At 33.6% G+C, this 22,791-nt stretch overlaps 1 protein-coding gene across 2 annotated transcripts in view; it reads right to left on the reverse strand.

The window, feature by feature from the left end:
• Positions 1-22,791, reverse strand: part of Erbb4 (erb-b2 receptor tyrosine kinase 4) — a 983,956-nt gene that overhangs the window by 284,304 nt on the left and 676,861 nt on the right. For both annotated transcript variants that reach the window (XM_028765623.1, XM_028765622.1), the window contains exons 6-11: positions 13,995-14,113; positions 11,168-11,309; positions 9,569-9,682; positions 8,526-8,652; positions 1,424-1,497; positions 419-509 (exon numbers count right to left, since the gene is read on the reverse strand). In XM_028765623.1, the coding sequence (XP_028621456.1) occupies positions 419-509; positions 1,424-1,497; positions 8,526-8,652; positions 9,569-9,682; positions 11,168-11,309; positions 13,995-14,113 (667 nt within the window). The remainder of the gene's footprint in view (positions 1-418; positions 510-1,423; positions 1,498-8,525; positions 8,653-9,568; positions 9,683-11,167; positions 11,310-13,994; positions 14,114-22,791) is intronic.

Here is a 22,791-nt window from a genome sequence, read left to right on the forward strand (position 1 = left end):
TAGGATGTATGGACATGGAACCTACACCAGCAACATCAACCTAGGATATATGGCACAAACAGCAGCATCAGAGAGAAAACGCAAGCCTCTGGCTACAGCAGCATTGATTCCCCACACACTCGTTACTGAGTCAACCACATTTATGTCTTAATATAACATAAATTACATATAAAGTTCAATTTTACCGATTGTATTACATGCCTTATACCAGAAACACATTAATATCTACCAAGGCAATAAGCACTTAAAAAACCAATCTATAAATTCTATGTGTTTCACAGCATACCAGGGATTATTTCAAGAGCTCATTTTCAGAATTAATCAATTGACGAGTAAGACTGATGATTATAACATTATAGAGCTTGTGATATTCCTCTGTATATTTGGCCAGCTGACAGCACTAAGCATATTCACCTACCTATAGAGGACTCTTCCTCCAATGGTGACAAGGTTGGAGAAAACACTGAAATCTGTCATATTTGGGGGCCAAGATTGTATGTTCAGGAAACCTACAGGGAATAAGAAAGTGATATAATTCATGATATTATTGTTCAATGTCAGTGTTAATTATTGTTCAAACATAACAAAAATACATTGAAAGGTAGGGAGTAAGCAAAAGAAAATGAAAACTACTTTTGAAGTATCCACCACTTATTTATCCTTTTATAATTAAGTATAATACTACAAATTTCTAGAGTAAACAGTAGATTAATAATTGTTATTAATGTATGACACCAAGAATCCACGTTTTTAAAACTCAGGGACTCATAAACCTGGACATTTTGAATATTAAAATAGTATAACTTACTTTATTTTGGTAGATACATATACAAAAATTGTTAACAAGTTAAGGACAAAAATAAAGTTCTATTTCTGTTAATTCCTTCACCACTTATCTATATATTATGACACCTGTATCTACATAGAAATATAAGATATACTATTAATCTTTAACTCATCAGGTCTTGTTTTCTGTGATATTAAATGCAATGTTGATTCAGATTTATGAGCCCATTATAACTAGTATAAGAAATTTAAAAATAGTAAACACTCAAAAATATTATATTAAGGGAGTGCTGTTCATTATTCACACTAAACTGTATTTTTTTATGTGGGAGTCAACCGCAAATCAAGTGCTAAAGCACCATTGGTCTTTTGGTATTTGAAATCACAATAATAAGGGTATATCAAAGTTTATGCTTGAGTTATATTGGCTTCAGAATATAAAAGCTAAGAGATCATGTGAGTTTTAAAGACTAGAACTTCTCTTAGAAATGTATTGCTATTGTAAATATGTAAATAGTTCAAGAAAGTACCAGGTCACATAGCTTATATTCAGCAGTCTATCTTTCTATCTATCTGTCTATCTATCTGTCTATCTATCTATCTATCTATCTATCTATCTATCTACTATTAAAAGTACCTGTTATTTCTCTGACTGTCCGAAAGACATTCAGTTTCTCTGGGTCTATGGCGTCAATAGCATTGTAAGGATCCCTACAAAATCAAGAAGAGATGCAACCAAATTTACTTATTTTATAACACAGAAAATATTTACTTCCATCTAAAAATATCTATTATTTAAGATACAGCAAAGTTTTTAATAAAAAATGTATAAACTTCAGTACTTTTAAAGTACTGCTTTCTTATGAAAATTATTTAAAATTCACATCATATTTTTAAAACTATCATTAAAAAACTAATAGACTGTTTTCTGTTTTCATCTTACAAATTATTTTAGGATAATAATGGCCATATAAAATAATTGCATACTTGAATATTAAGCCCAACATTATACCAAACTCTCTCAGTAATTAAAATAACACTTTCAGTAATTCGAGGAACATGCCTCATTTGTTAAATGCCTTATTACTTTAAAAGGATCCATAATATGTGTTGAGACTTCATATCTTCATGGAAATGATAAATTTTATGCAGATGCACCTTTCTATGGGTTACTGAACTTTCTACGAGCAATGAACTTAGAATTTTCTAGAATTATACAGCAATTGAAAGATTTTTATTCTCCCTATGACCACTTATCCTTTGTATCGTCTGTGGAAACTTTCTATTTTTTGTGTGTGGAAAAATGTCCAGAGTACAGTAATTTTTTGAATGCAATATTAATTGGATTGTCAACCTAGGTACTTTATAATACCCCAACAAACCAATAAGTATATGGCATAGCTGCTGTAAGTCCACTTTCACTGAAAGTAATCTTCGAAAGACCATTATTTTCAGCAACTATGAATTCCAGGTTGATCTCTCGAACCACCTGACACTGGTTTTCTAAACTCATTTCATCAGCATATTACCCCACACTATGGGCCATCTCATCACTTTAAAAAAGGCTTTGCTTGATTAAATTACATTTCAAACTAAGAAATGCAATCATTGCAATGTACTACTAGTTTAAAGTGCATTGCTATAGAAAGCTCTGATGCTGTGTATTGCTGAGACTGAAAAACTACAAGCACACTTTTCTATGACTCAAAATAAACTATTGATCCAGATTATTCTCAGTGTCACATGAATGAATATCTCTTAAAAGCCAAAAGCTTAAATGTAAAGTTCTCAAAAAGTTGAATTCTTACTATGACACTCAATCTCTCATAAATACATGCATAAGTGTATATATGCCCATATATGTATGTATTTGTATGTTATATAATATATGACCATTATTCCAAGGCACACATATGCAAAATAAAGTATAACACATGGTAAACTTTTTGTATTCATCTTTTAAAAATATTTATTTATTCTTTGAAAATTTTATACATGTATACAGTGTATCTTGATTGTATTCACTCCTAAACCTTATTCCAATTTCATCCTCAGCCCATCTAATGCATCCTCCTACCAACTTCATGCCTTCTTTTGATTTGGAATATTTGAATATACTGACTCCAGTTAACGTGCCCATATGCACATGGTTGTGGGATCATATACTGGAATATGTGACAGGATACCAGTGACCATCCATCCAAAGAAAGTAACACTCTCTCCTCCAGCAGCCCCTGACTTACTCCATATTCTCAGCTAAGCAACCTGTCAGATCTCCATGATAGATGTTTCAACTAGCTTGATTTTGTGCAGGTCTTAAGCAGGTGGCCACAGGTATTATAAGTTCATGTGTGTACACATGACATGCCATATCCAGAAAACATTTCATAGCACTCCTCATTAGCTGTCTGTTACTGAATTCTATATCCATCTTTTAATGTAAAAATACTCTTTATACCTGAGGAAATAGAAGCTCTTAATTTTGGGAAATAACTTTTAACATTGTTCTCCCATGGAAAATAACATTCTGACTACCAAATTGAAAATCCTGGCTTCACTGTGAAAGACTCAAAATTCAGGGTAAGCATAAATAATGGAGTTAGCACAACTCATGACTGAAAACTTCTCGTTTGCTAGGAATTAAACAAATTCTCGGACATTAACGTGACACCAAATAAACCACAGAAATTTTGTATACTTAATTTTAGAGACTCAAGACTCACATAAAAATAAGTTGACAAAATTCTCCTTTTCAACTTCGAAGTACCTCTAGGGATTGTCATCCTAAAGCCACCAGAGATCCACAGTACCTTGAAATTGCTTTCCTTCCTAAACACAGAGCCATGTAGAAGAAGATTCTCGCCCTGTCATTCTGTTTGGTGATTCACAATAACTTTCAGCATAGAAAGAACAAACTCATAATTCCCCCGAAAGATACTTATTTTTGTCATGAAACCTAAGTGTGACTTCCAATATCTGCCATTATTATGGCACATCATGAAAACTTCTTCCTTTCAGTCTCTTTGTGCCACACAGAGCCAACATGCTTGAGAGCAGCTTTTTACTGTGAGAACCTGTACATGAACAATGCTAAGACAACGGATGAGAGAAATATTGCTTTGGTAACTCTAGACCTTTTGCAAGACTGTAATTCTCATTCTAAATAAGGATTTGAGTTAGATTTCCATTTATGCAAAGACACTATAAAGCCAGGGTGTGAACATGCCAATTACCTTTATTTACATTTTTTCAAATACAAAAGTTTAATTGAAAAATATTTCAAGACTATATTTTCTGAAAGAAATGACTGTCTGAATAAAATATCATTTAATTATATCTTTTAACCTCATTATTAAATAACTATGTCAATGAATAATACTAATACTATTCTATTAAAAGGCACTAGTAATATATTGAGAGTAATGACAATTAAAGGACATAAAGCATTGTATTTATTAGATGTTTACTGTTTATAATATAGCAGTCACATTAAAATATAATCTGTCCTCTCTTTCTCTCTCCCCCCACACACATACACACAGACTGAATAAACTACTACCTTGGTGTGTGTGTGTATTGTCTTATACCTATTGATTTGACTTCACTGTTATAATGTGTGTGTGTGATGTCTTATATCTATTGATTTGACTTCATTGTCATAGTGTGTGTGTGTGTGTGTGTGTGTGTATGATGTCTTATATCTATTGATTTGACTTCATTTTCATAGTTTCATTAAATGAATGGGAAGGATTTCCAAATATATGGCTCATCCTAGAATGAGACTGAGAATGGAGATTATAGCATATTTCACATATATTTGTCTTGCAAGCCATCACATGTAGTTTCCTTGAGACAAAATAGTATTAAATTTTGATATCAAGTATTCCAAGTTTCAGCCTTATAAGAACAGATAATCACCTGAACTAAAAAGCATGAGGTATCTGAAATAAAATTTTGCCTTTATTTCTTTTCGAGTCTCTAAAATACTAGAGTTAAGCCTCAAAGTATTGAACCCTTTCCTGAGCTATAAACTAGACATAGTCACTGAGGTTCTCCTGTTGCCGTCTTCTCACCAGTTTTAGTGCTTGTCAGTTACCTTTGTTCTATTTGCCCCTCCACTTTCCCTACCATGTGTATCATTCATTAAGGTTTTACTGGTATGGGGCTGGACAAATCAAAATACTTTTTGATTTATTCTCCAAAACAATCTGAAAAGCTATTTATTAGCAATCTGTTTCCCAGGTTTTCACTGGAGGAAAGCAAATGATTGTCACGAAAGAGACTCCACGGAGCTCCTCTATCATGTTGCTATGATTCAAACTCTATGCTGCTCTGAATCAGGTCACCTACATAAGATGTCTCATTTGTGTTTTGTGGGGTTCATTGTTAAGACACACTTTTACCTTCAGACTTCTAGTCCACATTGGTTTTTCTATGCAGTTTTTTTCTCACTTGAATGAATTAGTGATATTATAGTCCTTACAGAGTGAGGAATTTTAAGCTTCATAAATTGTGTATGATCCCTGTTGTTTATTAAAATTGTTTCTATTGGTTTTACATTTATATGTTGACTATTACCTCACTATAAAACAGAGATGGATTTATAAAATCTTCGTAAATGCCATAACTCCATAATAATTTTCTATAATGAAACAAGACTTAAGATAATATTTTAAGAATCACTAAATTATCAGTTTTTCAAATTTCCTCTCACAGACATCATTTGGAAGAATTTTGACCATAGGAAGGTCACTGGTCATAATTTTTCTACTATAATAATTTTTTTTTACAGAAATTATCTATGGAGGTAGTATCACTTCATTAAATTGAAATTGGGGCACTTACAGGAATGTTTTAATTTTAACAGTAACTAGGCCTTTAATAATAACCCATGGGTAATGCTTTTAAAATCATCGTACAGTGAAGGATTTCCCTTTGTCCCCTACAATCTTAGGAAAGCACTACCAGAGACAAGTTCAGATGTGCTAACTTTACAGTGAGTCTTTATTAGTAATTCTCTAGCGATTTTGTCCCAATTTCAAAGAATCTTCATTACCTCTGCAGTGTGTGTGTGTGTGTGTGTGTGTGTGTGTGTGTGTGTGTTATCCACTGAGTTATTTTCTATATCAGTCTCCAGGTATTCATATGACCTTTACTATCTGACATTTCTTATACAGAATGATTCCTAGTGTTATCTCTTGTAAATCTCAATTTTGATTCTTTGTAGAAGTTGAGAATTTTTCTATTGCTATCTTCTTTTTCATACTTGATAATTTTCTTATATTTGTTTTAATAATAACTAGAAATTGCAATGATTTAAATGTCATGTATTTAACAGAGAATATTATCCCTAGATTTTATTTAGAACTTTAAAAATATCAAATGCTTGATAAACACACACACACATACACACACACACACACACAGACACAAACACGCACATGAATATAAGGTGTTAGACCAGACAATGCCGAAAACCACTTCTATAAATCAATTCACTTTATGAGTATATATCTTCAAATTGTTCCCAAACATTGTAGACTTGAAGCTACTACACTTATCATATCTGTTGTGTTTAATATTCTCATTACATTAGAAGATGTAGTGTCACCTACGAGATCTCTGAGTATAGCTGCGACAGATTATCTAGGATAGGTTAGCCTCTCAGTATGCTTGTGAGGAATAATCTAGATCCAGGCAGCTTATGTAGGAGGACCAACTTGAAAAGTGACTGGCAATGTTTTAGAGGCTGGAGTTGTGGGCTGAATAAAAGGGAGAGTGAGCCATATATGTGTATGTATTTGTATGTGTATGTGTATATGTGTATGTTTCTGTATTGTAACCTGCTGGCTTACAGTCTTGGGGCCTTGAACTTTTTGCAATGTTAGATGTAACTTAAAACTGTAACCTCTTCCTTCCTTTCTGTTTTTTTTTATTGGCTATTTTGTTTATTAATATTTCAGATGTTATTCCCTTTCCCCATTTCCCACCCAAACCTCGCTATCCCATCCTAACTCCTCCTGCTTCTATGAGGGTGTGCTCCCACCAACCCACCCACCCACCCTCACCTCCAGGCACTGGAATTCCCCCACACTGGGGTATTCAGCCTCAGGGGACCAAGGACCTCCTCTCCCACCTATGCTGGGACAAAGCCATCCTCTACTACATATACAGCTGGAGCCAGGGTCCCTCCCTGTGTGTTTCTGGGCTGGTGGTTTAGGTCCTGGGAGCTCTGGTTGATTGGCATTATTGCTTTCCCCATGGGGCCACAAAATCCTTCAGCTCCTTCAGTCCTTTCTTAAACTGCTTCTGTGAGAGTATCTTACAGCAGTAATTGGAAAAATAACTAAAACAGCCTCCACATAGAAGCAAGCAATGGGCATCAAGTGGTTCCATCTAATTTCTTGCATTAGTAACAGATGATCTTTTTGTCATAGTAATACTTGATTTTAAAAGATAATTGACATACGTATATATCCCTTTCCAGATGTCATGTACTCATTCAATTATTTAACAACAAAAATAGTAAATATTGGCCCAAATCTCCTACCAAAAGTCTAAAGATGCTAGGTCAAAAATACAGATGATTTCAGATGAGCTATATGGACTTTAGTAAAGTTAACTGCATTGATACCATATCAAATTGGTGAGGATCAATCAACACATCATTGTCATATATGATGTAGGATGAGAATTTCCAACTTTTTAAATGGAAGTTAGTAATCTTAGTTTTTAAAAAAGTATTGGTTTGTCTAAACATAACACAATAGACAGAAGATACATGATTGCTTTTATAGGTTATGACATGGGACCGTATTAAAAACTGCCTTTTTAATAGAGATATTTTATGCAAGAGCATAAATAACAATTTGTTTGAATGAAGATAAATACTCTGTTCCATTGTTCATGCTGTTCTTATTTGGAGATATTTATTCATAAAGTGTTCAGTTATTTTGCTTCCAGAAATGATGTGATATATGTTCAGTGTACGAGATGAATTAAAAGATGTGAGAGATAGTCTTTATTTGTAGCCTGTAGCACTAATATTTAGAGATTAAGTAGTAATATAGACAAATAGATAAAATACAAAGTATAGCTATTGACATTTTTATTACACAAAGAATACAAATTCAGTTATTTCCCCAGTTAAAGCCAGCAGGCGGTTCTGTAATGAAGGATCCCAGATAATGTAACAATTTTTATTACCAAAATAAAATCCACTTTATAGTAGCGCTAATTTTCCCACATAAGAGAAAAATAGAGAGAGTACATCAGAAAAGGGAGGTTTTAGGAGCCAATCAGAAGAATTTCAACTTAATTTTAAGTCAGATTCTTTAAGTTGTTCCATGTTAAGGTTGTATTTGTTTGCTTGCTTGCTTGCTTGTTCATTTGTTTTTAATATATGTTGTTTTGAACTAATTCTTTGCAAACTCAAGAGTAATTCCTCACTTTATGTTCCCTTTTAAGCTGCTAAGACCTGGGATTCCTAAGACTATAGAGTTTAGGAGATTTCCCTGAAAATACATTCAAGCTGAATTAGAGCTTTCTATTCTCATTCCTAAATAATAATCAAAATCCAAATGCAGATGTTTCACCAGCACTGCTGGAGGGCTGTCCACAGCTTTGACTGGAAAGAGTTTAAAAAAGTAACACTGTTCTAGGTCCAGATGAATCAACAATACAAGCATGCAGAATACTTTCACTTCACAGAACAATATTGTACAACATTGAATACTGACCCATGAATCCCAGTGACAAGAAAGATGAGATTCCCATTGATCTTTGTGCAGTTTATGAATTTGTCAATGTTACTGGAGTCCACAGTCTGAGCGGACATCAATGATCCCGTGCCGATTCCATCACATGCTACAGAAGTAAGATTCAGAGTAAACAGCTGCAAAACATATTCTTGGCTAGTAAATCACTGCATTTTTCATTATAAAATAAAACATTTATTTCAGAATTTAAAATTACTTATTGTTTTTCTAAAAAACAAAGTTATTTATTGTTTTCTTTTGGTTTTCAAGACAGATTTACTCTGTGAAACCCTGGCTGTCCTAAAACTTGCTTTGTAGACCAAGATGGCCTTGAACTCAGAGCTCTGCTAAGATTAAAACAAGTTCTGGGATTTTTCCCATTTCCCCTTTTCTAGACTGGTATTTTGTCGGGCTTGATTTTGTGCAATTCTTGTAAATGGCCTCAGAACTCTCATGCATTCATATGTTCCTCAGCCCATGAAGTTGGGTGGGTAAGGAGGAAGAGACGATCTGGGAAGGTGTGGGGGAGGGGAAAGAATAAAATCAAAATGTATGTATGGCCATGCATGGTGGAATGCACCTTTAATTCCAGCACTTGAGAGGCAGATTCCATTCGTTCTTGAAGATATTTTTCCTTGTTAGTTCATTATTACATATATTTCATTTTCATACTTTAAGCCTTCTTCTGTTTTAACACACACACACACACACACACACACACACACACACACACACACACACATAAATGAACACTATATAACTGAGAAGCTAATCCCACTGGTCTATTAATAGGTACATGGAACCAGCAGCACTAATTTTAATATCAGCACTCTGGAGGCAAACGCTGGCAGATCTCTGGACAGCTTGATCTATAGATCCAGTTCCAGGATAGTCAGAGCTCCAGGACAGCTACACAGAAACTCAGTTTCGAAACACTAAAACCTAAACTACCACCACCAACAAAATGGTTCAGAAAAGCTTTTGGTAAAGACCTGTTGATCCCAATGACCTGAAGAATCACTTACCTTTGGGGCAAATATCAGTGCAAGGCTTACACATTTTAATCCCATTTTCTTCTACTTCCATCTTGGAACTAGGGCAGGCTCGTACACAAGAACTGGAATCTACCACAAAGTTATCTGATATTGAAAAAGAGTACAAATAAGCAATAATGTTTAACCATCAAGTTAAAAAGGAGTTAGATTATGGCTTAACAATTGTTAGCATCATTGATAATGTATATGATTCTTCCCCTCAACCAAATCCATATCTAAATATTGGAACCTGAAACAACATCTTCAATGCACATACTCAACTCCAAGTGCAATGTCTGAGAAGTATGAGTACCTGAAAGCCTACTGCTCCATATTCTGACTATGACTGTGGATGCTTTCAAAGGTTGGTGGTGTATGTTGGAAGTAGATTATTATAGAAGGATTTGAAAGATTACACCCACCTTGGTTTTTACCAATCTCAATGAAAGAGTCTTTCCCACAAGCTCCTCTACCATGAGTTGAATCTCTTCCTTTTGTGGGGACTAAAATCTCTGGCACCAAGAGAGAAATTTTACCCTTCTACTTCTTAGGTTGTTTCTGTCAGATATTCTAATCATGACAATACAAAGTAACGAATACAAGGAAGAATACAATCCTGTCTGTATAAAATATGTTGGATTTCAAGTTATCTGCCATCAAACACCTACTTAGAAATTGTAAAATGCACTGAAGCCTGACCCTCCTTTCTTTTTTTTTTTTTCAAAAATGTTAGAGGTTTTAAATTTCAGAATGCTGAAGTGGGTAATGTAGACCCATGTTTAGAAAGTAAATGACCAAACAATCCAAAGATGGTTATAGTTTGACAATCCAGGCCCAGTGATCAGTCTATAGATGGGATTAGTGCTACATTAGAAAAACAGTGTCTTAAACTGGCCAGAAAGAAGGAAATTCTAGCTGCCATATTTAAAGTCTATAGCTTCTAAAACGCCATTTATAGGAGTGTTTAAGCAAATGTTATTTAATTAAAAATAAATAAATTACTTAATTAGATTTCCCAGTAAGTAAAAAGTTTCATTAGTCATTAAAAGCAAAGAATAGCAATATGTATATATTATATGTATTTGTATGATCACATATTACTTAGTTTGTGATCAAAGTAATGATGCTCTTCTGTGCTATCAGTTTCTTAGATATCCCTTATTAAATTTTTATGGCGTATATTCTAGTATACATAAATAATCAGCAATAAATATATGTATAAACCCAATTTTATCAGAATCTGACCTTATTTATAATACATCCTGCTGTCAAAAAATGATCTTTTCTGAGAAACAGCATTGTGTACTGAAAACCCAAGATATAGAGAAAATAATAAGGGTTTAGGAATCCATTCCCCTCCACTATAACATCAAGCCTGGCATGGCTTTGCTATGACTTCAAGCTAGTAACTTAAATATGTTGATCCTTATTTTTCTCTTTTCTGAGAGATATGTATGGCAGGACCCATAGCCAACATAAAATAATTTACCATGTTTAATTTCAAGTTTCATATTAAAGTAATCACATATGAAACCTCTCATTTTTCAGGTAGAGTTCTAATTATTTGACATGTCTTAACGTGTCACTTACGTGGACATTTCTTAACACAGAATGCTCCGTACGTGTACTTTGCATTAAAGTTGTGTTCCAGTTGAAAGGTTGTTGGATTGTAGACAAATGTTTGGGGACACTGAGTAACACAGGCTCCACTGTCATTGAAGTTCATGCAGGCCTGCAACACATCAGATACATTTGTAAACAGCCTTCCTACATACTTGTCAATAAAACACTGCCATCATGGTTTTGTGACAGGTACTGTTTTATTTATTATATTTCATTTTTAAAAATCCTGCCCTAACTGATAAATTGAAGTCATTGTATCTTTAACTTTTCATCAGCCTCTCACCCTCTTTTATGTCAATATATATTTCCAGCTGTATTACAGGTCTTCACTTACAGTAATATTCATGTGTATGTTCATACATATATGTATAGATACATGTATTCATATATGTATATGATGTATATTATGTATACATATACAAACACCAATACACATATATTATGTAATACATTGTTTTACACTAAGAATTGATTTATTATATAAACATAGAGAGATGCAACAGATTATTTGAATTTATAGTGATTTAAATCATGTAAGTTCAATCTTTACAGGGAGTTTATGTGTCCAGTTCTGTAGGTAAGGATTTTATTTTGAAGAGGGTGTTTGGTGAGCTTTTGCATTGTGTGAAGTGTAAAATACAAGTTTCATCAATCTCCAATAAGAAACATATCAATAGTCATTTATTTACCTGTACACAGGAGCAGCCAGAGCATGAGACTGACCAAGTGTAATGGTTTATAAAAGTAAAATGTGAAGAGGTGGTAAGCTATAATTAGCCTGTGCTTAAATCAAATGATGCCACAGTTTTTGATGGTGCATCATTTACTATGCCCACTGTGTTCAAAAGGCATCTCTGTTTTGCTAACATGCATTTGTCTTCAGAAGTCTTCATCATTGATATTCTCAAACTCTCTTGAGAAGAAAACTATTTTTCATCCTGAGCATTGGATTTTTTTATGTCAAATGAAGCACATATAAGCATTTGACTAACAAACATAGGGACAACCTAACTATTTTAATTAAGAAATAAAGCTTTCTTATGAGTAATTGAGAGCTTGCAAAAAAGCTACCATGATCCAAAGCTGTGTTTTATACTTCATTAAAAATTGTCATGTGGTTATTAATAAGAATTTATTCTGTTTCCTCACAAAATTTGCTTCATCAATTGTTGCTTTAGCAAACACTTTATCACAACATGACAATTCTCTGATGATGGTCTACAAGGTGTATAATCAAAACAAGATCCACTGATGGTACAATATTTACAAAGATGACATTTCATAGGAAGACTCTGCTAAAAAGCAATCTAGAAAACAGTAAGTTTTAATTTATAAGTGCAAGACATCATGTGCTTTTATATCTGAATTACTAACACACTTTATGCATTGATATGCACTGCACATAGACTGCTTTGGAATAAGGGGATACAAGCCAGAGGAATTTACTTCCAGTTAGCACACAAGCACGATATAACTTACACCAAAGCCTCAGTCTGGCATTCATGAACATTCTGTATTAAATGCCAAAGTAGAATCACTGGACCATTCCAATATAGTAATGAAACGAGAGCTCTCAAGAACACCTGGTACTGCTTATCACAATAATACAAGTGAAAGGGCACGGAGCCACATCCTACAGGGAGAGGCTTTTCTACTGTTTACCACCACTCTGGCTTTGGAACCATTAATGCAACACCTGCAGTGTGCAGTGCCTTCAAAATCAAGCTTAGTTCTCTCCTCTCTATGCCGATGGCAGACAAGAAAGGATCCTCAGTTTGGCTGCCAAGGCTCTTCCTTAGATACTTAACATGTGTCCCCTCTCTATTCTTTGTTTGAATCTACTTTAACCAGATGTAGTTTCATTTCACCAAAGAATCATATCAGATAGATTAATTCTCTTAGAATTTTTAAGACTCAAGCAACAACTAGGTAGAGCACTAGTGCTCTGTCTATTATTTTATTTGATAAAGTCTCAGTTCTTAAAAATTTCAATCTTAATATGTGTTTGGTAGAACAAAATAAATTTCTGATTTTTTTAGATGTTTTAGATATAGAAATATTAGATTATTCTCATGCTCAAAGATAAAAGTGCATTGTCTATCAATTTAGATGAAATTAAAATAGAATTCTGATTTATGAACGTGATAACACTGTCACTCATAAAATTGCATATACATTAAAGGAGCAACAATTTATACCAAAAATATAATATAAAATGTAATAAAAAATTCCAATGAAGCTATGAACGTTATTTGAAATACAAATAACCTCTTCAAAATTATAAAACATTCATACTATCACATAAATAGATTTGAATGTGCATTTCTTAATTTTAAATATAGAATAATATTAATTTGCTAACACTGCAAACTGAAAAATATTTAAATGCATAGATTTTCTGAAATAACCTTGGAATTGATGTTCAAGAGTAAGCTTTCTTCACTCATGGAACTCAATACTGCTACAGCACAAAGCAGTAAGTAAAGAAGGTAGAAAAATGGTATTCTCAATTTCTAAAAGCATATTCTCATTCATGCTTTCCAATACAGCCACTTCACACATAAATTATATCAGAAATGCAGGGCTGATTAAACTGGCACAAAGTAATTCTGCTTAATCAATAGACAACTTCAGTGGTAGAATGCCTCCTAGAATGATATAGCACTTTTTGAAATAATAAATGAACAAGACTTAATCTTAATATAATCAAGTGTTAAATAGTCAATGTGAGTCTGAGAGAGAGAGAGAGAGAGAGAGAGAGAGAGAGAGAGAGAGAGAGAGATCCTAAACATACAAAGCAGTCAGTGTCCTTTGGTCCTGAGCAGCCTCCTGCACATTCTCGATGACAGCAGTCACTAACGTAGGGTCCATAGCACCTGCCATCACATTGTTCAGCACACACAGTCCTGGTCACTGTAGAAGACAGAGATGGGGCCTTAATTAAAGCCATCCATTGACAAAACTAAATTTGCAATAACAACACATGTTCTGGGATAACATTTCATTCCAACTAGTATTGACTAATTCAGAACACATTTAATGAATTAAGTCTGTAATTATCATTGCATGCATTTACTAGGTTCAAGAATAATTGAATGAGCAGTGAAGTGGCTAAAGCAGTACTTTCTTTGCGAGAAAGTGCCCTCAAATACTCAACAGAAATAGATAAATATACTTTTATTTGATTTACATACTTCACAGAAAAGCCTGGAAAGTAACAAAAACAGGAAGAGAAGGAAGGGAAGGGATGAAAGAGAGAGGAAGGAAGGCAGGGAGAGAGGGAGGGAAGGAAGGAGGGAGGAAGAAGGGAAGGAAGAAAGTAAGGAACGAAAAATGAAAACATATCTATATTTCCCACTGGTCTTTTCTTACTCATGAATCCAATTCACGGCATCAAATTATTATATAATTTATTAACAGGAGCACACAGATTGGGTATTAAAATTATAGCATGGGGAGACAGAACTCTGCTCATTTCAGTTCAACACTTATTTTAATTCAATAATTTTAATTTTTACAGAGATATAATTTCTAAGTATTTTCTTGGTGTGAATATTACAATGTATATATCACTCTATGAGTTCTTATTTACACTTCTGCTTCATTTCTTTTATGCTTTGTTTTTGAGCTAATAAATGTTTCTTGAGCTAAGTGGGTTAAACACCACTTCTGCCACAGACTATATTCACTTCATCACAACTAATGAAATGTTATCTAACCAGTTGCTCATCTAGAAACTGAACTTGGATTTTCCATTTCTCCTTTCCCCACCACTTCTGATAACAGAGAAAATCACCAATATCAATTCTATTTCATTGATTTTTTAAAATTACTTCTCTATCTCTAAGCTAGTTTGTGCATGTAATATGTAACACCATTTAACAAACTTTGTATTTATCTTTTATATTTCTTGGTTTGTAGTCAAGTCCAAATTTTATAATTGGACAAATTTTATAATTTTTGTAATTGACAATCATATACTTTTAAATTTTTATAAAATATATGCATGCATATAATACATACCATAAATATAAGTTATCTAATTAGTCATAGCTTCTAAATCTGATTATCATATACTAGGTTCATAGTATTCTTAGTAAAAATTAACTAAATCCTACATTTACTTATATGCACAAATTTGTAAATCATAGTATATAATGCAAAATATTTTCCTACATAGTTTTATAAAGTGTATCCAAACATATATTTCCACCCATAGATAGAATTAAGCTCTTGCAGTGGACTGAAAATAACTAATTAAGATAGAAGACATGTTACATATGCTAAATAAACAAATTACTACACTTCACATAAGTGTAGTGAAAGGGCATCCCATTACTTTGTTTCTAGCTAACAAACATTGCTCAGCTTGAAATCAGCAAACTAGAGCTCAGAGCAAATATAAGCAACACTATATTTAATTGATGCTATAAGCAACACAATAATTAATTCCAGACACATAAATCCATAGGTTAATTTTTATTTGTAACTGTCTTGATTCATGATATTATACAAAATGTTTCAGTTTCTTTTTATTTAATTTTGCCTTCCCTGCCAATTGGAAATAAATGTAGGAAACATTAAATCTGTAAGATTACCAACTTATAATCTATCTAAACGTTATTTATTAAATATTAATTTAAAACTTTACTCTCACTGAATAAAGTATTTATACATGAAAATAACCCTTGAAAATTTGTAAACTTTATAACAATTATTATTCTATGAAACTGTTAAGCATATGTTTTAAACTATTTCCTTATCTACAATAAAAAAGGTTTAAATTTTTTAAGTCACAATATCTGTCATCAAATGGTCAAATATCTCATGTTTCTAGGGCACTTAGGACTTCTAATAGTTCATTCCATCTTAGTGGAATTTAAAGAAACATTCTTCTAAGTCTTTATGCAAAAACAAATCCTTAAAAAAATCTGCTTCTGCATAGGGGAATCTTCCAGGAACTTCTGGACCTGCACAGGACCATTGGAAACAAACCATTGAGCTCTACATTTAAAATTCATTCAGAGATACTTATCAAGTGTTAAGAAATGGAACTAGGGACCAATATAGAACCAAGGCAAGAGGAATTCTGCAATGTACAGGCATCACAGATCCATGCTCATCTCTGCTTCAGGGTATTTTCTATCTACTAGAGGAAGATGCATAAACAGGGTGTTTACTCTAAACTGAAGGATATACTCTTTTTATCTAGATAGTTGAGGAGTTAAAGAAAATATTACAGTCCAAGAAGGAAGTAACTGGCACAACTGTACAGATGAACCAGGAAAAGGAAAAGGATATTGAAGTGAAATGTTTGGAAGCTGAAGCTGCTCAGGCTACAGCAAAGATGCTGGAGGAAACACAAAGAAAATGAGCAGTTGATGAAAGAGAAAGGCAAAAGTTACCAGAAGCAAGTGAAACAGATGACTGAGAAGATGGAGAAGGAATAAGCCCAGATAAAAGAAGAGCAACAGAAGAGCATTGAATACAAACATCAGGATCAGCCCTACTGAATGAGGGATGCCAGCAGGAGAGCAAAAGGCTTCAAGATGAGGAAAATGACTCTCCACAAACAGAAACAAAGCATGCATGCTTTAGAAGTTAAGGGCTGAAAATAAAAAGTACTATCCTCTGTTCATAGTCAAATCAGAGCTGAACAGGTTTTAGAATTTGAAATGCGTGACTCCTATATCACATGAGAAAATTAAAAGTCTACAAAGGTGTGCAGCACCATCACTGATATGTTTATTTTTCTATAAGATGCCATAGATGTCCTCACTATAGGAAATGTCTCAACAGCATTGCTAAGTTGTTTTTCTAGATGATTTCCAGGAGACAAGCAGACACTGGGCACATCCTAAGTGTTGACACATAAATAGGAGCCAGGTTTCTCAAATGCATGATGGGTCTGAAAGACAGCCTCATTTCCTACTGGAGACAACTTAAAGTTCTCACTTATATCAAAACTGCTCAACCTCTCCACAACTGATTAGTGGACGCTGATGAAGGGCCACCCTATTAACACACTCCAATACAAATCAAGATGCAGATTTGGATGTCTAGATAGAAGGATTTGGAAATAGAGAGGGAAGAAGGAGCCATTAGTGTGACAAAGAGTAAGAAGCTGGATCACAACCAAATGCTTGAGGAAGAAACTGTTTCAGTTCTTGTATACTGAAACTGCAAGGAGACATTTCTAAGCTGTAACAGTTGTCATCCGATTACACAGTAGCATGATGATAATTAAGGGTAATGTAAAGCAGTTGGTAACTGGACTTTAAATGATGATAAAATTATCTGTTAGAAATCTAAAGCACTTTAACGATTTATCTCTAACTTTAAACTCATTCTACTCTTTCCCTATTACTAGCAGCTGTACTTGAAATACTATTGATTTTCTCCAATAAGAATGAAATTGTTTTCACATTCAAAATAATAATGATGATGAGTTAATGAATGTTTCTAAAAGAATGAAAAACACTATTCTACATCTGATATTTATGTAAATTATCTTCAACATGAAAAATAACACTTTTTGTTATCAAGAGTTTCATGTTCTCTCACTACCAACAAAAATTTAGTGAGCACAAACCATATTCCACTAGCTTTTGTGCTTGTCTGATAAAGAAAAAAACAACAAAGAACAAATGTAACAAATAAATTTTCTAAACAGACAGGTTTCAGAGACTATTCTTCCCATTATTTCCTGCGGCTTGTTTTTAGGGAGAAAGCATTATTTTGGTCATGTGAAAGCTGATAAGGATGGGATGAAGACCAGTATATAATATGTTTATTTAATGGTGTTTGTTGATTTTTCAGTACTAGTTACTTAATATTGATAACATGTCAAACCATACTTATGACTGTAATGATGTAGACACGCAAAATAATCAGAAACAGAAATCAATAACTCAGCCTCATTAATACTTTAAACTGTTATTGTTTTAACTTTGTTCATTTCTACCTTTATTCATATATTTCCTTAGATTTCCCTCCTATATTTAGTATGTTCTCTGAGTTGCTTCACTGAATCCACTAAAATACATTGGAGGAGATGTAACTAGCTCTTGTAGTGTTGGCAAGCCATTAAATGCAAATAAAATAGTGGGTAAAATCTTGGCAGTTAAATTACTTTTCATATGAATCATAGTAACTAGAACCTTAGAATGGAGAGTCATTCAAGAACACATGGAATCAGATATGCAAATATGGTTGACAGGGAAACTATTAAGAGAAAACTACTTCAAGCAGTTACTGTATCTGTTAGCAGATGTATTGTAGCATTATCTCCCTCAATAAAAACAGAATTTGAATTACTGTTCTAAATATATTACTAACCATAATTATGATCCAATTGTTACCTTAGAATAAGTTTACTTTATTTCAAAGTGACAGTCAGTTTACAGATCAAATATTTACCATTGTGCTCCCTCAGGACCAGCAAAAATCATTAAAATGGCAAGAGAAAAATATGTTTATAACATAAGAAAATTATGGATAAATTTGTGTAGCATTTTTAAAAAAAATTCCCACTATATTTCATATGACACTTCTCTCTCCTCCTGTTCTTCTTTATTTATATCTCTCTCTTTTCCCTTTCTTCACTGCCTTCAAATTGCCTTTAATTTTTACACGTAATGGATAAAATTACATGGAATGGAATAAAGATAGTCTACCAGAAATTTGAAATTGAACATAGCAATTATTGTGTCAGTAAAAATTTTGATTCTGTTACTTTCAGTGTATTACAATGTTCATTTTTCACAGGCTTGCAACTAATGTTGCTGTCTATTGGTCCATAACTTTACTTTTATAGGAGAATATATAGTATTGAAAGTGTATGTGTAATGTCTGTTAATCATCTAATTCATTTAATCACATATATGTGATTAAAATGACTGACAATGCTCTAGAAATCTTAAGAGGTAAAATAGGGTCATGTTGAAGAAATCTCTATAGGATGGCTTAAAAATTCAAAGTAACAACTATTTGTCACAAAATATAATTGTGAAAAGTTGTGTAGGCTTTCCCAATGTATATAATCCTCCTCCCAACAAAATATGATCTGTTAATAGCTTCTCTAAATGAGCAAGATGGATGTGTCATAAGGTACACACACCTTCAAGTAATATAACAGTTTAATCCTAAATGCAATAAATGCAACAGTGCACCTGAAAATCATGGTCTATTGCTGCACAGGCTTTGCAGAAATTGCCATTCTGAGTGAGTTAGTGAAAGCATGGTCAGATTTCTACAGGTACTAATCAGGGTTGACCTTTGTCCCAGTCTAGTCTCTGGTGACCTATGAACTGTGGCATGATAATATTGTTAGATGTATCCCAAAGGAAAGGGATCTTGTTGAGTCTATTCTTCATTATCACCTGCTTTATTCATATACTTAATGCGGTCTGCTTAACCTATTTTTAAAGACATACTCAGTGATTAATTGAGAGAATCTATTGCTGATTTTAAAGTACTGCCCTCTTAGCCATAATGTATATTCTCTATCATTAGAGACTATTAATATCTACAAGGTTTGTGAGTCAAGAATCAAAGAAAAACATTATTATAATAATTATAAAAGAGGTCTAGCAATGAATATGAATTATTTTACATACCAATTACAGAACTGAAGACAAAGCTTTCAGGACATAAAGAAGAGTATGAAAATGAATAAAAATGATAGTTGAGTTTTATGTGTTTATATGTATGGATGTGTCTTTTATATGTGTGTATAAGCTTATATGTTTGTACAAGTCTGTGTGTGTGTGTGTGTGTGTGTGTGTGTCTATGTGTGAGTCTGTGTGTGTGAGTCTGTGTGTCTGGATGCCTGTGTGTCTGTATGTGTGCAGGTGCCAGTGTATTCATGTGTGCATGAAGGCCAGTGATCAATGCCAGGTGTCCTCCTCAGCTATCTTCTATATTGTTTTGGGGAATAGATACTTTGATAGATCCTGATCCTAGAACTCATCAATTTAACTAGACTGTCAAGATAAGAACCCCATACCCATTGCCAGATCAGCCTGTCCTTACATGGGCAGAATTAGAATGTTAGGTGTCTCTTGTAGTACTTGAGTCTTAATGTAGTCTCTGGGGATCAAACTAAAGTCCTTAGGATTATAAGACATTTACTTTTTTTATAAACTAAACTATCTCTACAGCCAGTGCTTTTGTTAAAATTATTTATTATTTCACTTTGTTGGAGGCTGCATCCTCAAGAATTTGTCACAAAGCAGAAAATGGTGCTGGGCATGGTGATACATACCATTAAGTTCAGCACTCAAAACACAGAAGCATCCGCTTCATTTGCCGGCCCAAGTTGCACAGCAATATTCTGTTTGAAAACTAAAAGGAACAAAAGGTGTATGCAGCAGTTCGATGTTACTAAGACTTCAAGGATATCACACACATGTATATGCTGCCTGGATGTAAAAAGAAACAAAAATAGTATACCCTTTCAAAATATCAGAAGAGAACGAAGATGAGCTTCCTTCCACTTAATATGCACCTGAGTTTCTCCTTAATTTGGGATGCAACATTTCAAAGAAACTCTCCATGTGAAAAACAGAAGTTCACAGCCGATGAAGAATGAAAAAACTATGCACCCTTTTTTACTTATTGATGGAGAAAATCAATCAAGTAAACGCATATGCTTATGAACAAATGCAGAGAAAATAGTCAGACATCTCTAGAGGAGCCAGTATCTTTTGCTGGTGTACAAGAAAGCTTCTGGTTTGATAAGGATAAAACCTTCAACATTGAACAAACTATTTGTGAGTTCATAAACTGATACACGAATTCCGAACACCCATTTGTCTCTGTCTATCAAATCTATGTATTTAAAGGTATGTGACTATGCAGTTCATTGTGGAGAAATATGACTTGTAGAGTGATGTGCATTTGTAGATAATTGCATATTTTGAACTGTTCATTGATTATAATTGTCCCTAATATAATTTCAAATATCCACTAAGGCAAAACTACTAAATAAATGGTACAAACATGACTCACACGTCTGTGAGAGGTCAAAGAGTGAGAGGTCGCTCTTCTTGTGGTGAAATAAGATGTAAACATAAACTATAAATTAAACAAAACTGAGTAACAGAAAAATAGAAACTATTAAGCCAATTCTTATAAATTAAGAGAAACAGTTATCACAGCATCTGTATATAAATATGTCTACAAATACAAACACATCAATACCACAGTTTGCTATTAAATAATTACTTTTCATTAAAATGCAAGGAGGAGAATTGTGCTCATAGATAGTGATATTATTACAATTTACTATGGGACCTTGAGTATCATTTAAATAGCTGGACATTAATATAAAATCTGTAAAGATATAACCTATGTATTTCAAAGAGCAAATTAATTATCCCAGTGTCACAGATGAAGACATTAACATTTAAAAAATATTAACTAGGTTGTCTCAGATCACATACTGAGTTATTATCAAATTAAGTCTTTAAATTACTTTCCAAACTCTAATACATCTTCATGGATTGGTAGGCATTAAGTTTGGAGCCACAAACAATACGTGTGCAAAGGGACAAAAGGGCCACAGGAACTTAGAATATTGAGGAAGCTTGTTCCAGAAACTATTTTAAATCCAACACCATGCAGCTAAAATAATCTCATATTTCTGTTTTCACTCTTGAAAGCCAGCTCATTGCTATGCCACATGAATTAGCAATATTGAGAGTGATCATAATGAAAACTAAGGTGTCACTCTAATTCTCTCCATATTTGCTGCTAAAGCCGTTATATAACATAGGCACATACATGTGTGCACATACATATGCACATATGTGACTTCATAGCATCTAACATGTAAGTGATTTCAACTTGATAATTTTATAGAGGTGGCTAGGGGATCTAATGAGGGCTAATTAATGTAATATGTAATAAGGGCTAATATGTAAGTCTATACTTCAGTAACTGCAACAATGTGCAGTGATTATAAGACGCACATTACACATGTATGACTTAAGTACATAATGAAGAATGCTTTTAAAATACAGTGTTCTCTTTTTCTTTTAATCTAACCTACTCAGACGTTGTTACTGCTACCCAGGGTCTACTGGAGTGACTTGACAGTCTGTTAAAAACTTGCAACCAGCATTGATCCGCAACAGGGCGCCTTGTCAGGTCTCATTGGGAGAAGATGCACCTTATATGGCAGAGACTTGATACCAGGGTGGGAAGATACCAGGAGTGGACAAGCCCTCTCTCCTAGTTGAAGGGGAGGAACTCAGTGAGAAGGGAACCTGGAAGGGACAGTGCTTGGGATGAATGTTAATTAATTAATTAATTAATTAATAAAAAAGGAAACAGTGCTCAGCTGAGTGCACATAGATCAAATCAGGAAATTGTAAAACACAACCAGACTTCTCCTCATATTCCTACTCTACAGCGAATTATTCTTGGAGTTTATTTCATGAACATAAATCCACTGGAAAGAACTTGTCTAAATTAGGATCACAGGGACCACGGAATCATTGGTCCACAGTGTCTGTTACTATTTTTGTCATCATAACTCATCATGCTATCATTATGGATGTCATTTATTTGTTGTAACTTTTCTTAGA

The sequence above is a fragment of the Grammomys surdaster genome, unplaced genomic scaffold, assembly GCF_004785775.1.
Source record: "Grammomys surdaster isolate TR1022 unplaced genomic scaffold, NIH_TR_1.0 165, whole genome shotgun sequence".
NCBI classification, from domain to species: Eukaryota; Metazoa; Chordata; class Mammalia; order Rodentia; family Muridae; genus Grammomys; species Grammomys surdaster.